Source organism: Castor canadensis, chromosome 9 (genome assembly GCF_047511655.1).
Source record: "Castor canadensis chromosome 9, mCasCan1.hap1v2, whole genome shotgun sequence".
NCBI lineage: Eukaryota > Metazoa > Chordata > Mammalia > Rodentia > Castoridae > Castor > Castor canadensis.
This window is the reverse complement of record NC_133394.1, coordinates 79,535,627-79,552,656: the sequence shown is the minus strand read 5'-3', so window position 1 is coordinate 79,552,656 and position 17,030 is coordinate 79,535,627. Positions and strand designations below refer to the sequence as shown.

General features: G+C 38.6%; 1 protein-coding gene and 1 pseudogene across 4 annotated transcripts in view; both read left to right on the top strand.

Annotated features, from left to right (window-relative positions):
• The window catches only part of Gucy1a1 (guanylate cyclase 1 soluble subunit alpha 1), a 67,721-nt gene that overhangs the window by 35,530 nt on the left and 15,161 nt on the right, over positions 1-17,030 (top strand). For 3 of the 4 annotated variants that reach the window (XM_074041767.1, XM_074041768.1, XM_074041769.1), the window contains 5 exons: positions 1,190-1,251; positions 5,565-5,623; positions 6,805-7,514; positions 9,384-9,869; positions 13,710-13,853. In XM_074041767.1, the coding sequence (XP_073897868.1) occupies positions 1,190-1,251; positions 5,565-5,623; positions 6,805-7,514; positions 9,384-9,869; positions 13,710-13,853 (1,461 nt within the window). The remainder of the gene's footprint in view (positions 1-1,189; positions 1,252-5,564; positions 5,624-6,804; positions 7,515-9,383; positions 9,870-13,709; positions 13,854-17,030) is intronic. The other variant, XM_074041770.1, reaches the window with a different exon arrangement.
• Positions 1,277-5,078, top strand: LOC141410930 (oxidative stress-responsive serine-rich protein 1 pseudogene; annotated as a pseudogene).

Here is a 17,030-nt window from a genome sequence, read left to right as displayed (position 1 = left end):
TTCACCAGGACCTACTCATGTGTCCCAAGGAACATGTCCTGTGGCACATGTGTCCTCCATCTCTATTCCCCATCAGTCAGAAAAATTGATCCATGCTGTAAACTTAAATTCTCTTTAATTCCTTTTTAATGATTACATTTTCTTTCAATAAATTTTAAATTTCTAAATTTTACCTACACATTTAAAATTTAAAGGTCCTTTTCAAAAATGTTCTATTTTGTTTAACACCATTGCCTGATCTGACCATTGGAAACTCTATAGTTATTAAGGAAAGAGGAATTTCCCAACTTGGAACACGGCCAGAAAATTCTTTACTTTCTTCTGAGTAAACTACAAAATCAATCAATGGCTATTTATACCACAGAGATATGTAACATTTTTTATAGAATGCAAAAAAAGTCAACAAGGCTTATCAATGTTTTACTTCTTACTTAGAGAGAAAGGGATGTTAACAGAGATTAATAGTCAACAAGTATTTATTAAGATGGAGACTTATATCCCTCTGTCTTGCAAAATCAGAAAACTCATGAAATACTCAGAAATCAATAAAAAGAACAAAGTTATTATTTGCTGAGAATTCAAAGAAAACCCCAAGACTCATTTTAAATAAATAAAGATTAACTGATTTAGTGACTGTTGATTTAATGGATTTGTAAAAAAAAGGGAAGAAATAGAGGTAACTGCAGTATTTCGAGACTAGAATATATGAAGTGTGAGTATGAATGTGCAGGCAAAGAGCACTGAAGTCACTGGGTGGCTTGGGGCGGGGTTTAGGAAAGGAACAGCAATTTGTTTGGCTTAAGTCATGCCCAGGTGGCAGTAGTGGCACTGTCACCAGAGAGATTTCCTGATCCAGAGGAGTGATGCCGACAGAGTCGTACATTGAAGAAGACCTGATGTTTCAAACTGGAATCTTCTGTTTGAATTCCGATTCAGCTTGACTGTCATGTGGCTGTCAATGAGACCGTCACACAATCAGACTCAAACTATTCTGAGCTTATTGTTTCTCCTTAAGATTAAAAAGTAAATAGAAAGAGACCCAGTTTTCAAAAGGCAAATCCACTACATTTGACATTCAAGTAAAAATGTTTCTGTTTCCTCCTAAGAAGCCTTATAAATTTCTAAAATATATGTTTTCAAATAAATTATTATGCAAGGAAAGATTTAAAACATTTCTCTTCATTTCCAGTTTGAACAGCTGAACCTGGCACTTCAGAGAACATTGGCAAAGCATAAAATAAAAGAAAGCAGGTATGTCTGACTTTCATAGTATGAACCCAATTACAACTACCTATATTGCTGAAGACAGCCATCACTTACTGAATGTATGCACATTATTGCTTCACTATGGATTGCCAGACCTGAAGTGTTTTAGCTGCTACTGACTTGAATGTATGTTTACTTTTCACATTTTATAGATGACTCGACTTGGGTTTATAGAAAATGTTTGGCATTTTACAGTTATTTAGGAAAAGTCAGAGCTCCAGGTCAAGCTTGCTGATGAGTTTATTGAGAGCCTGTGACTTTAACCATGCTACCAGTTTTAACAAGTTGTATAAGGCCTATTCTTTCATACTGAGGGATAGGTAATGTGTTCAGTGTTTAACAGCAATTTGGACATAGATCCCCCAAATCAAAACAGATTCTTAGTTTAAGAAGCCACCAAAGTCCAAGTAGGGTACAATAGACACCTGCCACCCTGACCCTCACATCTCAACTGTAAAGCCTTTAGCAACTCATCCAGGACGTGCCAGTATCAGGGTGAGAGGGGGAAGATTTCAGGCTTGGAGCAAAGGCTTTAAACAATCCTTAGAAAAGTAGTTCAGTATGCTCAACCGGTTTGGTCTCACTGTTGAATATCAGCACTCTTTATCCTTTTCTTCTTGAAGTCTGTTTTAAAATTGTACTTAAAAAGGTTTCTAAAAAGACTTAATGCAAAGTGACATTGAAAAAAAAATTCTGATTTCTGTATTTAAGTTTTCAAAAGTAACTTGGCATATTTACTGCTGATTGGATAATTTGACTCTGGTTTTGATTTCCTGAAATTTCAAGGGATATTTTAATTTGTGAATTATAGAGTAAACACGAGTTTAAATTTGCAAAATAGAACACTGGAGTATTGTAAATCATTACCACCACTGAGTATATATATTTGAGGTATTTGGATTTGAACTCAGGGCCTTGTGCTTGACAGGCAAGTACTTCACCAGTTGAGCTACACCAACAGACTTTAAGTGTATAGTTTATAAATTCATTCATCTGTCTCCTACCCATGAGTGGATAATCTGCCCTGTGGATTATCTGTGCTGGATTTTCCTTGCTGACAAACTTGGCACCAACTGCAGGCAGCAAGACCAAGCCAAGAAGGGTCATGGCTGGTCCAGAAGGAGAGAGTGTGAATCAATGTGTCTGACAGAAGCTTTGTTTATAGGAGTGATAGGAAAAGCATTCCAGATGCCTCTGACCTTAATTCTCAGTCAAGCTGATAAGATAGCCGCAAGTCATTCTTGCTGTGCTACTGGATCTGTCTGCTCAAGTCCTTGGCAGCTGTTCCCCTCCAAATTTATTCTCAGGGCTTTGTGTTCTGAAATGTTCCTCCAGGCACATGCAGATATGCAATGAGGATGTGTTCCCAGCATGTACCTCTTGAAATGAATCTCAAATCATCAAAAAATTTTATGCTGTTAGAATAACTAAGCTCGGCTCACATCTCATAATCATTTCATTTGGAAATCTTGAAAAATCTTTCCCCCATTTTCCTGATTTCTAAAAGAAAAAGAATGGGCAATACTTTCAAATACTGATTATTCTCTTGAGATAAGATTTGCCTGCTGATATGCTAAATGACTCCGCCTTGCTTTGTTTAGCTCTTGGGTATCCTCTTTCTTTCTGTCACTTGCTTTTTGGCAACTGAGCTGCAATTTCAACTGCTTCAACTCCTTTTATTATTTTCTGGGATTTGAAAGGCAAAAAAATACACAAAACAATACACTGCCCTTGATTGTAGGACTGGACTCCTTCCCCTCCCTACTTAATACTTTTCTAAAGGGAAGGAGTTTCCATATAGTTATTGTCACACCTCTCCACTTAGTTGCTCAGACAGCTTTTGCTTCCTTTCTTTCTCTGGGATCAGATCACAGTGTGTATGAACTCATGGCTGGTGTGTGTGTGTGTGTGTGTGTGTGCGCACATGTGGTGCATGAGTATATGCTTGCTGGTCAGTGCAAGGGCTCATGCTGGCTTGTGTTTTTAGAAAGTGTGGGTAGGGAATTTAGTTTGCACTGCACTGCACTCTAGATTGTCTAGAATAGCTAAACTCTGCTCACATCTCATAGTGTGGGTGCTGGGAAATGGCAGCATTAGAATGAAGAGTTTTTGAGTCAGGCGCGGCAGCGGGAGAGAGACGATCTGAACTAAAGGGGCTGAATCACTAGAGCACCCTATCTGCGAGGAGTATCAACGGGAACATCCCTAGTAGAGCAAAAACTTTCACAATGAAATCCGAAGCTAAGGATGGAGAGAAGGAGAGTCTACAAACTACTTTCAAGAAACTAAGAGTGGATGCATCAGGGTCCATTGTATCGCGGTCTGTTGGAAAAGGCACAAATGTCAGAGCATCAGTCAGAACGACAGCAGATGATACCAAACCTAAAACCACATGTGCATCTAAAGACAGTTGGCATGGGTCTACAAGGAAGTCTTCATGAGGAGCAGTGAGAACTCAGCATCGTAGACATTCTAAGTCTCCCGTCCTTCATCCTCCAAAGTTCATACATCGCAGTACAATAACTTCTTCCAGCAAGCCAGCTCAAGCACAGAAGCCAGACTGACCCTGGTGATGGCAGTAATGGGCTGGGAATTTCAACCCCTAAAGAGTTCAATGCAGGAGAAAGCTCTGCTTCTCTCGATACTAATCACACAGTGGCAGTCACTGAGCCTCTGAGAACTTCGGTGCCAAGGCTTCCATCAGAGTAAAACAGAAGACTCCTCTGATGCTACCCAAGCAAGTCTCAAGGCCAATGATCTCTCTGACTTTCAATCTGTTTCCGAGCTAAGCCAGGGCAAGCCATGTGGATGTGTAGGCAAGGAGTGCCAGTGTAAGAGATGGCATGATGTGGAAGTGTATTCCTTTTCAGGTCTGCAGAATGTGCCTCCCTTGGCCCCAGAATGAAGATCTACGCTGGAGGACTACTCTCAATCGCTGCACACCAGAACTCTGTCTGGCTCTCCCTGCTCCTGTTCTGAGCAAGCTTGAGTCTATGTGAATGATGTCACCATTGAGGACCCATTGGGCCACATGGTGTATTACTTGTATATTCCCAAGAAAATGTCCCATATGGCAGAAATGATGTACACCTGATAGCAAGAAGGTAACTTGTATGCTTTAAACCAAAGAAGGGTTGTCAGAGATTTAGTTAATGGCAGACCTTGTGGCCACTTTGTGAGAAGACACCTCTTTCTGCTCACTGTGCTTGCAATAAAAACTTTTCTTGGCATCTCAAAAAAAAAAAAGAATGAAGGGTTTTGAATGAAGAAGATTAATGTGAGGGTATATGGTTGACGGACTTCATATACCTCTATGAAATAGAACAACGAAATCTCTTGCAATTGCTGTAAGTAAGGCAGGGACAAGGTGGAGGGGAAAGACAGTGGGGGCAATGTAACTAGTATACAATATAAACTTAATTGGAACTGTCACTATGAATCCCCCCCATAACGAATATATCCTAATAAAAAATTCATTAAAAAAAGAATGAAGACTTTTGATCTCTTTTGTTAGAAAACAACAGAAATTACTTAAATGGGGTGGGAAAAGCACATGTAAATATTGATTCTAATAGAGAAATACGTCCCAAGGGATTTGAGGATCTCCAGATCCAAAGTGGATATAATATCATATAGTGGCTGGGTGCCAGTGGCTCACACCTATAATCCTAGCTACTCAGGCAGAGATCAGAAGGATAGCAGTTCAAAGCCAGCCAGGGCAAATAGTTCATGAGACCCTATCTCAAAAAATACCTAACACAAAAAGGGCTGATAGAGTGGCTCAAGGTGTAGGCCCTGTATTCAAGCCCCAGTGCCACAAAAAAAAAAAAAAATATATATATATATATATATATACGTATATATACATATGTATCCTTTCTTTTCTTTTCTTTGTTTTTTTTTTTTTTTTAATTTGCACTGCTGGGGGTAGAACCCAAGGTCTCTAGCAAACAAAGCAAACACACTATAAGCTATGTCCCCAGCTTCTCTGTCCTCTTGATCAGTTCACACTTCTGGTTCCCTGCCAGCACAGGTTCTCCTTAGTGTTGGCCTATGTAAAGTGAACCTCAGAGGTAAATATGCTTCCCTAGGACAGATAAGACATTCCGTGTTGTGTGTATGTTGCAGTTTCCAACATGGTTTTGAATCAAACATGTCACTGTTCCTTTCCTGTTTAATTGCTAATCAAGACTTGCCATTACAAAATTATGTGTCAACATTTCTATATATCATACATGATCTGAAATTATAGCATTCATTTATGAGTGTTCTAATTCAAGATATTGAATTATTTCTAGGAAATCCTTGGAAAGAGAAGACTTTGAAAAACTAGTTGCAGACCAAGCAATTGCTGCAGGTATCAGAATTGTTTAAGTATATATGCAATTAGGAAGCATATCTCATACCTGTTTCTCCAAAAATATTGGTATTTATTTGTTATTGTCTCCTAATATGAAATGATCAACAAAATGTATTCCGTTAATGAAAGAGTAACTTTCACACTGTATGTTTTCTTTGATCCCAAACATTTCCTCTTTGTTTCATATTTATTTGCTAAAAAGTAGATAAGAATGGATGGGAACCTGACTCACAGACATTCACAGGCTTTGCTTTTGAACCTAAGCATTCCTCATTTATACACAAAAAATTCTGCTCAATAAGGTAAAATAATATTCTTAAAGGTTGGAAGCAACCGTGGAGAAAAGGACTATTAGCTTTCTCACATTAATAATTAGCTCAAGGAAAAAAAAAAGGATGAGTGACTTTGTCATACCGTCCTTTTCAAAGTTTGAGTACATTGGTCTAGAGGTTACATCCTTTTAAAAGCCAAAGTTGTTAAAAATTATAATAATAATAATGTCTAATTTATACTGAGCTCTTATGAGGAGCCACACTATTCTCAGTATACCCCATATATCCCAATAGTGCCTTAAAGAGGGCAGTATTATTTTTTATATATTTTCCTACATCCATACCAGAGTATAAGGAAAAAGGAAGTTTTAGAAGAAGCTTTAGAAAGTAAATGATACATTTCAAGCAAACATTCACACAGGTCACATTAAATACTAGGACAATACTGCTACTGTACTGAGAAAAAACTCCAAACTTCATAAACACTTCCAAATAAAATCGTTTCATAACTATTGATTTTAAATTAATTACAGTGTGTGACACTTATGCTAATCTAGGCTTTCTGAAAGGAGAGGCCCTTCATGAATATTTATTGCTTTTGTCATTCACAGAAAGATGACAGGAAACCATTCTTTGATAGTTAAATTTAAAAACTTAAAAAAAAGAAAAAGTAATGTGTCAATCATTTTTTAAAAAATTTGAGGATTTTTATTCAGATTTACCACATTTTAGAAGCTCATCTATGTTGATAACTTAAATATAGGTTTCTGAATTAGGTTGGAACTCTTATTAAAAGGAATAAAAGGAATTAAATAAGCAAATTAAATAAGTTGAAAATAGGTGTAAAAGCACAGTGCTACCACTTGACTTGTTTGATGAGGCAGAAAATATGCTATCTGCTTCCAGGAGTTCCAGTGGAGCGCATCAAAGAATCTCTGGGAGAAGAACTTTTCAAAATTTGTTACGAGGAAGACGAGCACATCCTGGGCGTGGTGGGTGGCACTCTGAAGGACTTTTTAAACAGCTTCAGCACCCTTCTGAAGCAGAGCAGCCATTGCCAAGAAGCTGAGAAGAAGGGCAGGCTGGAAGACGCCTCCATCCTATGCCTGGATAAAGATCATGATTTCTTGAATGTTTACTATTTCTTCCCAAAGAGAATCACAGCCCTGATTCTTCCCGGCGTCATTAAGGCAGCTGCTCACATTTTGTACGAAAGCGAAGTGGAAGTGTCCCTAATGCCTCCCTGTTTCCAAAGCGACTGCCCTGAATTTGTCAATCAGCCCTATTTGCTGTACTCTGTTCTTGTGAAAAGCACCAAGCCATCCCTGTCTCCTGGCAAACCCCAGTCCTCGCTGGTGATCCCTGTGTCCCTCTTCTGTAAGACGTTCCCATTCCACTTCATGTTTGACAGAGACCTGACTATCCTGCAACTTGGCAATGGCATTAGAAGGCTGCTGAACAAGAGGGACTTCCAAGGAAAGCCCAGTTTTGAAGAGCACTTTGAAATTCTGACTCCAAAGATCAACCAAACCTTCAGTGGGATCATGACTATGTTGAACATGCAGTTTGTCATCCGAGTGAGGAGATGGGACAACTCTGAGAAGAAGTCTTCAAGGGTAAGGAAGGCATAATATTATATTTAATATAAAGTAAGTTATTTCATAGTCAAGGACCAAAACGCTCAAAGGTAAAAATGTACACACCACTTCAAATGCATTGATAACACATTTATGTTTAAAACAACTCAAATAATTTTAAGGCTAGGATAGACTTAAAACAGAATCTTTTCTCTATTCATTTGCTCCCTTAGTTTATTCATTTCTTCACAAATATTTATTGAATGCAGTTTGCCTTTTAAAATCTTAATGGATTGCTTTGTGACTAAATTAGATAAATGTTTACATGAAAATTGTTTTCAACTATTATCAAATAATTGATTTGGTTTGAATAAAAAAGATATCATTTTGCAATAAACAAAAACTGTGTGTTCTAGGAGACAACTAAATGGATTTTTAATCAATATTTAAGAGACATAGAAAAATAATTTGTTTCATTAATTGCTACAGAATGCAGACATATTCTGCCATTTCATAGTAGAGAACTTTGACAATTATTTACTTTCAGTAAAGAAAGTTTGCTAACTCATAGTTGACATGGCAAACAGATATGAGAGAGGTCTTAGAAATATCTGATCCCATCAGAAGCACTGTTTGTTCCCCAAAATCAAAGCACCTTGTCTGGATGTGGTTGTGCGTTTCTGTAATCCCAGCTGCTTGGGAGGCAGACGTAGGAGCATAGTAGTCTGAGGCTGGCTGGGCTAAAGCATGAGACCTTATATTGAAAAAACCAAAACCAAAAAATTCTACAAAGCAAAAGGACTGGGGTGTGTGGCTCAAGTGCCAAGCCTGAGTTCAATCCCCAATGTCCAAAAAAAAAGCTTTATCATTATTATCATAAAGTGATATATCTAGATGTTTAAAAACGGGTACTACTCAAAGATATCTATTACAAAAAAATTTTTGTTTACAGCAAAAATATATATATTGTTTTACAATTACTTTTGTAACTAAACAGTTTACATGGTTGTATTCCATTTAATTTAACTAGTCTCCTACTAAAGAGCCTTTGGGCTGTTTTTGACTCCTTGCGATAGTGAATACGCATGTGCACACTTGTCCTCCCACGTCCTCGCAGGTAAATCTCATAGTAAGGGATGAGCACTGGAGGCCTGCATCTTTCAGGGCACCTGGCTACATTTCTTTCTGCGGCTGCTTTGTTCTTTTGTTTGTGGTATGGAGCACAGCTTGGTTAGGTGCTTGAGGCAAAATTGAAAAAAGGATATGACCTCCCAGTACAGCCCAGCTATGTCATGCTGTAGACCCTGAGGAGATAATGATGTCCAAAAGGTAGCTCTGTCTCAGGACAGAAGGAATGTTAGGACAAATTTTGGAGGCTTTTTACCTTCCATATCTGTCAGGTGGAACAATTAGCTTGTAGGAGAGAGAGGAAGAGAAGAGAAGCTTGCTAGAATAGAAGACTGAAAAAAAAGAAAAGAGAGAGAGAGCAAAAGGAAGAAAGAAATAAAGAAAGCGAAAGAAAAAAAGGAAAAGAGAGAAAGAAATAAGGAAAGACTAGGTCTTCATGCAAATAATCAACTCTAGATTAACTAGGGACTATCAAAAGCATACAGCATCAAAGGCACCACCACATGTGTGGAAGGCCTTGAAGCAAGAATGCTTTGCATGTTCATTGCAAATCATAATTTCTGTTAGTTTATATTCCAATATATTTTTTGAATATCTATCTGCATGGTTTTTAGACTGCATAGAGAATAAGAACTGTTAAAAACCCTATTGTTCTTCTATAGCAAGTTGAAAAACAGAGTTTAAGCACAAAAGGATTATGATTGTATCTACTCCTTTTGTCTCAGAAAAGTGTGGGAACTTGAAAAAAAAAGCACCAAATGGTTCTCCTTTGCTTTATAGGTTATGGATCTCAAAGGCCAAATGATATACATTGTTGAATCCAGCGTGATACTGTTCTTGGGGTCACCCTGTGTGGACAGATTAGAAGACTTTACAGGACGAGGGCTCTACCTGTCTGACATCCCAATCCATAACGCACTGAGAGATGTGGTCTTAATAGGTGAACAAGCTCGAGCTCAAGACAGCCTGAAGAAGAGGCTGGGGAAGCTCAAGGCCACCCTAGAGCATGCCCACCAAGCACTGGAGGAAGAGAAGAAGAAGACTGTGGATCTTCTGTGCTCTATCTTTCCCTGTGAGGTGGCTCAGCAGCTGTGGCAGGGCCAGGTAGTGCAAGCCAAGAAGTTCAGTAACGTCACCATGCTGTTCTCGGACATCGTGGGGTTCACCGCCATCTGCTCCCAGTGCTCACCGCTGCAGGTCATCACCATGCTCAATGCCCTCTACACTCGCTTTGATCAGCAGTGTGGAGAGCTGGATGTCTACAAGGTAGGGGAGGAGCAAAGCAATGGCTGTCTTGCTGGTAAAAGTCACTGTGGAAAAAAAGTGAGGTGCCCACACTCTGCATTGCAATGCATCTGAGAAGCTTTCTCCGCAGGGTCATGCAGGCTACCCCTGGGAACAGGCATTGTGCCCTAATTATGTGGGTGTTCTCCAGCCAGGAATAGCTCTAAATTTGCTCAGAAACAGAGCTGATTGCTCCAGGAAAGGGCTGCCACTGTATCTTCTCAAAGAATGAGCATAGAATGGAAGGAGGACTGGCTGAATGGAAGACTGGTGAAAAGGCAGCATTTAATAGTCAGTGGACCAGCCACTTCACTGTGGAAACTGAGCTGAATTATTCAGCATGAGCTACTTCAAGGTGTACTCACAGAGGGAAACTTTATCCTTTGTATCTTTAAAAGTAAAGAAACAGGAGTGTTATAAAAATTGTCTTTAAATAGATCAACTCAATGAAGAGTTTACCTGATACTTTTCATACCCATTTAACAGAAACTAAAAGTTACCTACTTAAGGCATTTTTGCAGTTTGGCTAATGTCAGAGGCATTTGAATGAGAGAGAGAGAGAGAGAGAGAGATCTGCCCTCAACTCTCCACTTTTCTTGCTTTATAAACTGAGCACTGAGCAAGTGCAAAAAACTTTCTCATTTCTAGAACAGAGAAAGCAATATCCACCAGCAGAGTTTATATGTATGAATAACAAGGTGTCCCCATAATCCTCATAACCAGGATTGTGGTAGATAATGTATGTTATGGAGCAGGTATCCAGGGTTTATCAAGTGCCCATGATGAGCTAGCATCTTTCTGGGCACTGAGATACAGAACGGACTGTCCGTTTCAGACACCTAATACGTAACTGTTAGGAAGAAAACCAGTGAAGCAATTTCAAGTTCAGCCTAGTTCATTAGAATTGAGAGTTTTTATTGATTTTAGTTATTTTGCCCCATTTAGATAGTGGCACTCATCCATTTCTCTGACTTGAATCATGTTTAATTTGCCACATACCAATCTGGCATTTGAGAGCTTAGCCCAATGTGAAATAAATGATTGATGAGGAAACACATATTTATGGGCATCCTTAAACTCTTGCCTTATGTCATTGGAGATGCTAGGAAGCAAAACTTTTCCTTTTGAAATTTCTAACAGGAAATTCCAGACAGAGCCATGAATCCCTTGGGGGAAAAAAGAGGTCTATGTATAATTACAGATAAAATAATTGGCTTCAGTTAAGTGTGTGATGGTCTCATGTGGAATTTACTGTGTTTATTTGTGGTCATTTTTTCTCTTGAGAATATCTGCTCTCAGAACTGTGATAAGGAAGTGGTTTTTCTCCATTGTGAGTTGCTGTGATTACTGACAGACAAGTAGCCTGCTTCTACTTCCAGCTTCCAAACACCCTGTCAAGGATTTGGAAACTGCTCTGTCCCATAATATGGTAGCCATAGGGTTCCGTGCCTAATCCAGCTGCAACTGTAGCTGGATCGTGTATCACCTTCTCTGCCAGTCCCCGCTTTGTTTCCCAATTTGCACCAAAATACCGATAGATAGCTGAAAGTGAGTAAGGAAGATCTTATCCATGAATATATTTAATATATACAAAGTAGATAACCATAGACTGACTTATAAGTGTAATGGCTTCCAGTGCCTTCATTATTCATTCCAGGAGCTGGTTGATCCAGGGCTTTATTTGATTTCATTTTCTTTCTCACAGTCTTTTTATCATTACCTTATTTCTGTATTCCTTTATCCATTCTCATAGCTAACTTTTATTGGTTATCCAGTATTTACCCACATGATAGGCAATACCTATAGAGAAGGAGGGGAAAGAGTTTCTAACCCCTGTGAAAAGAGTTCACGTGTGGGGGAGAGGGGAGAGTGAAAGAAGAGCAGAATTAACAAATACCAGATTTCTTCATAATGTGACAGTTCAATTCAAGTGGGTAATAATTGCTACAGGAGCAGAGAGAATAGATGCCTCACTCCAAGTAGGAGCGGGTGGTGGGATCTCACATGAATAGTGTACGGTTGAGCACCTGTGATATATTAGCCATTATGATGAGCACCTCTGATAAATGTATTACTGAGAAAAACCTTATGTGAAGGCATTGCTGTCTGTTCATTCATTACTGTGCACTGACAATATAAAAGTGAATACAATGGACAAACTCAGATTGCTTACATTTTAGGAGGGGGAGAAAGACTAAACAAATTAATATGCTTGTAGTATTCAGTTTGCATAATATTTTGGAGGAAAAATAAAGCTGGTTAAGGGTGAGAAGTGCAGAGGGTAAAAGGTGATAGCTCTTTACAGGAAGTGGTTAGATCTTTTGTGATGTTTTACTAAGGTCTGATGGAAATGAGGAACAGGCCAAATGGTTGTTTAGCCAGGAAAAGTATGAGCAAGTAGGAACATGTTTGCTGTGTTTGAAGGGTAACATGAGGGTAGTGATACTGGAGCAACATGAGCAGGAGGCAGAATTATAAGAGAGAGATTAATAGAAACACAACTTTGGAGGCTTTATAAGCACCTCAGCACTTCCTCTGAGTTAAGGGGAAATTATTGAAGGTAACCACTGAAGGCTTGTGCCTCCTTTCTTCTGTTCCTTTCTAACCCTCATCCCTGCATAATAGAAACCTATGATAAGAAGAGTGATGTGACCTAGTATTTAAAATAATATTTGTAGAAGAAACTTGCAAGTATTAAAATTAGGAGACTTATTTCTGGATTTAAATTAGCATTTAGCTTTCTGTAGTCAGTACCACAGAGAGATAAAAAAGGCTAACAACAACGATGATGATAGTGCTAACACTTGGAATTTATATAACAGCTTCATTTCACATAGCCTTCCAAGCACCATTGTTTTATCTCCTGGTTTGACAACTTGGTTTGACGACTTGGTTTCTAACCTTTGTGATTCACATTCACATGGACACTTAATTGCTGTAAGATCTGCAAAAGTTCTTTAGAAAAGCCACATTGCTTTTACTCTTATGACTTTTAGTGTCTTAGTTTTTATATTACACATTTTCCACATTCATATGACATTTATTGAGGAGGTGACTTCATGAGAAGCACTATTTTATAATGGTTCCCCATACCAGTATCATAAGCAATTTATTATATATCCCAAATATAAAATACATCATTTGTTTCTATAAAAGCTATTTTAAATCACTTTTTAAAAAAAGAGGATAAATGACATGGTGAGTGGCAAGTCTAGAGTAGAAGTCAGTGATCCTGTGAATCTAGTGTTCACTGCACTGAAGTAAGAGGGTGAACTTCCTGAAAAGGAAAGGCAATTCTGAGAGGATCTGAAGGTCTCATGAGATTCTCCGTAGAATCCTGATTCTCTGTGGGTCCTGAGCACGATAGTTTCTGCTATGTGGTTCTTTTTTTTTTTTTTATTCATATGTGCATACAATATTTGGGTCATTTCTCCCCCCTTACCACCCACCCTTATCACCCACCCCGCCCCTCCCTCTCTCCCCTACCCCCTCGATACCCAGCAGAAACTATTTTGCCCTTATCTCTAAGTTTTGTTGAAGAGAGAGTATAAGCAATAATAGGAAGGAACAAGGGTTTTTGCTAGTTGAGATAAGGATAGCTATATAGGGAGTTGACTCACATTGATTTCCTGTGCATGTGTGTTACCTTCTAGATTAATTCTTGATCTAACCTTTTCTCTAGTTCCTGGTCCCCTTCTCCTATTGGCCTCAGTTGCTTTTAAGGTATCTGTGTTTGCTATGTGGTTCTTGATTTCTGCTATGTGTGGTACGCAGTGATTTCCTGAGCTTCTATCCATAACATGGAAAATACATTGTGTTTAGGTGGAGACCATTGGTGATGCATATTGTGTAGCTGGGGGATTACACAGAGAAAGTGATACCCACGCTGTACAGATAGCGCTGATGGCCCTGAAGATGATGGAGCTCTCTGATGAAGTCATGTCTCCCCATGGAGAACCTATCAAGGTATGACAGGTGATATGGTGTTGAGGAGATGTCGTGGAAGCAAATATTTATCAAAACACTAGAGTGGTAGTTGAGGTTTAGTTGCAGAAAGTAAAATCTGCTCTAACTTGTTCAAATGGGAAGAAATTAACTACAGGCTACAAAATAGATTACAGAATGAGATGAGTGGAGAAACCATTTAACAAATTGGACTTTCAGAACATGTCTCCTGAGATCACCACTGCTTTCTCCAGAGTCTGGAAGCTGACTCCAGAGCTAAAGCAGCAGAGCCATTGTCAGGAAACTACCATATTCAGAAAGCTGCTGCCTCTACTGCTGGCTACAGAATGAAACTGCACTTACAGTGATTGGAAACAGCAAGATGGAAATCCTACATTTTGACCATCATAGAAACCCCAAAGGCTCCCACAAATGTGCTTTCATGTGAAGCAAAAGACCTGCAGGCACAATGAAAACACGTCTTCCAAATCTCATGCTGTGATTCACCAAACTTCAATGAATGCATTAAGAAGGTGGCAGGCACTTTGAAATATGTAGTTTCTAGTTCTCCAGTACCTGCCAGAGTAGACCATACATTAGAATAGATATTGATTACAAATCCACCAGTATTTTCCAAGGGACATAACATGGCTAAAATGTTATACTAGACATTTTTTTAATTAATTAAAAATAAATTAGCATGCCTGGAATTGATTTAATAGATAAAATATGAGACACCTACATTTATTTTTCACACTCATAGTGAATCTGCCATTTAGTTTTGGTCATCAATTGGTGACAGTCTTAAGTAAAGGGCCCTTAAAATAATGTTGAACCTCATCTGGTGAGCTATAATGTATAGAAAGAAGGAAAAAAAGAACCCAAAACTATAATAGAGAATTAGCCTTGGCTTTTTTAAATCTTAACAGGCCTAAGCCACACAACTATTTTCTAAGCTAGCTGTCATCTCATTGGCTGTATAACATACTTCTCTATATTTAGTGGTATGAAACAACAAACCCTTTATTAGTGCATTGATTCTGTGTATCAGGAATTTGGATAAGTTGTAGAAGGGTTACTATGTCCTTAATCCATAATATCTGAGACCTTAACTAAGAATAAGCAAGTAGTTAAGGGTGCCTGGAATAGCTGGGATTGCTTCACCCTGAGCTGGAGGATCCATTCCAAGATGACCACTTTCCTTGTTTGCTTGGGTTCTTCATGAAGATGGTGGGAAAAGCTTGTGTTCTGCTGGTATTGTCAACCCAAGTGCTACAAGCTGAAGCTTGTAGTCCCAGAATAGTCATACTTCTTACATGGTGGCTCATAGCCCTGTGAATAAGATTGGTTGAATCTGCATAGCCGTTTATGACCTACCCCTGGATTTCACACATTGACATTTCATTCTATTGTCAGAACAATCATAGTCTGCCTGGAGAAGAAGGGCTTAGAACCCATGTCTCAGTAGCAGGAGAGTGAAATAATTATAACATCTGACTTTCCCAGATTTTATTTCTATAATTATGCATTTCTTTCTCCTTTTTGTGAGAGAATTCATAGCAACAAAGTAAATATTAAAATATCTAGACCATTAACAACAAGACTAGTGATTTCCACACAAATGAATTTTGTACTTAACATATATATGTTGGGGGAACAGAATTAATGGCGTGATTTTTGTTATTTGTCTAAACGTATTTTTTTAATTTTGCAGTTGGAAGAAGTGCTTAATAGCTAGCTTTAAAAATAGTTACCTGAGTAATAACAGATTAGCTTTAGTGACCTGGAAACCTCATGCAAGTGAGACATTAAACATACCTTTCTTTGTGTACTCAAAGACAGCCCTGGGAAATATCTGATGGCTTCAGGAGCACCTGTGAAAAATCACAGAGGCAGTGTGGAGAATATTTTTAAGAGGCAGGGAAGCCATGAAGGTGTTATCACTGAGTACTTTTAACTACATTCTGAAAACTAAGCCACAACTGACTGATGAACAAGAATAGCCAAGTCTCTTAGGAGCCCAGATTTGGAGTTTTGGCCATTCAGCTTTCAAGTCCAGGCTTCTTCTACTTTTTTTGCCTGTTACTGCATGCAATTCTGTTGAAGTAAAAGAATAAAAAATACTTCCCTTTGTCTCTCTCCAATCTTCTCTCTTTGTTTTTTGGACAGTACTGGGGTTTGTGCTCAGGACCTCATGCTTGCTAGGCAGGTATGCTACTACTTGAGCCACTCCACTAGCCCTATTTTGTGTTGGGTATTTTTGAGATAGTATCTCTTGAACTATTTGCCTTGAGCTGGCTTCAAACCATGATCCCCCCATCTCTGCCTTCTGAGTAGCTAGGATTACATGTGTGAGCCACAGGCACTCGGTGAATGTTTCCCTTTTTTACCAAACTCGGGTCATGTGCGCAAATCATACATCTACCAACTTTGCGCTATGGATGTCCTCATTAACATCCATCCACTTAAGCTTAGACAAGTGCAAGTGGACAGAAGGTTGAGCCCTGAGGGCTGACTATCACAGTCAGACTCAGTAAGTGGTAGTGAACAAGGAAACAAACATGTACCCACCTTTCCTATCTCTAGAAGACTATGATAAGAAATGAGCTATACCAAAAGTAGTCCCCAGTGGGAAAACTACTGCAGAAGGTTAGCATTCATAATTTATTGGGAGACAGAATTTTCTTTGTCTTGCATTGTTTCACATAAAAGCCTATTTCCAGTGAAAAGAGATGCATTCTTGCATGATGTCTTCAATACTGGATTGTTTTCATGATCATGAAGTTTGAAAAGTTCTCTAGGAAAATTTTGGAGTCAGTGTGAGATTGAGAACTGGAGAAGGGGAATCAAGGAGAGCAGTATGGGAAGAATCAGAGGCTTTGGCTTTATCTGTGAGAATGTACTTACATATTATTTATGAAATAAATAGATCAAGTGCTGGCGAGTGACTAAAGTGATAGAGGGCCTCCCTACCAAGCAGGAGGCCCTGAGTTCAAATCCCCGTACTGCCAAAAATAAACAAATAAATAGAAAGATTAAAATACCATGGAATATTTATCATCTGAAAAGCTAGAAAAGTTATTTACACAAAAAAATGTTTTAAGGAAAAGAATGTCTAATAGAGAAAAAATGTCTCAATCTAATTGTACTATAGTCATGGCTTATATTTCTGGGCAGATGATAGTCATTTCTCATCTT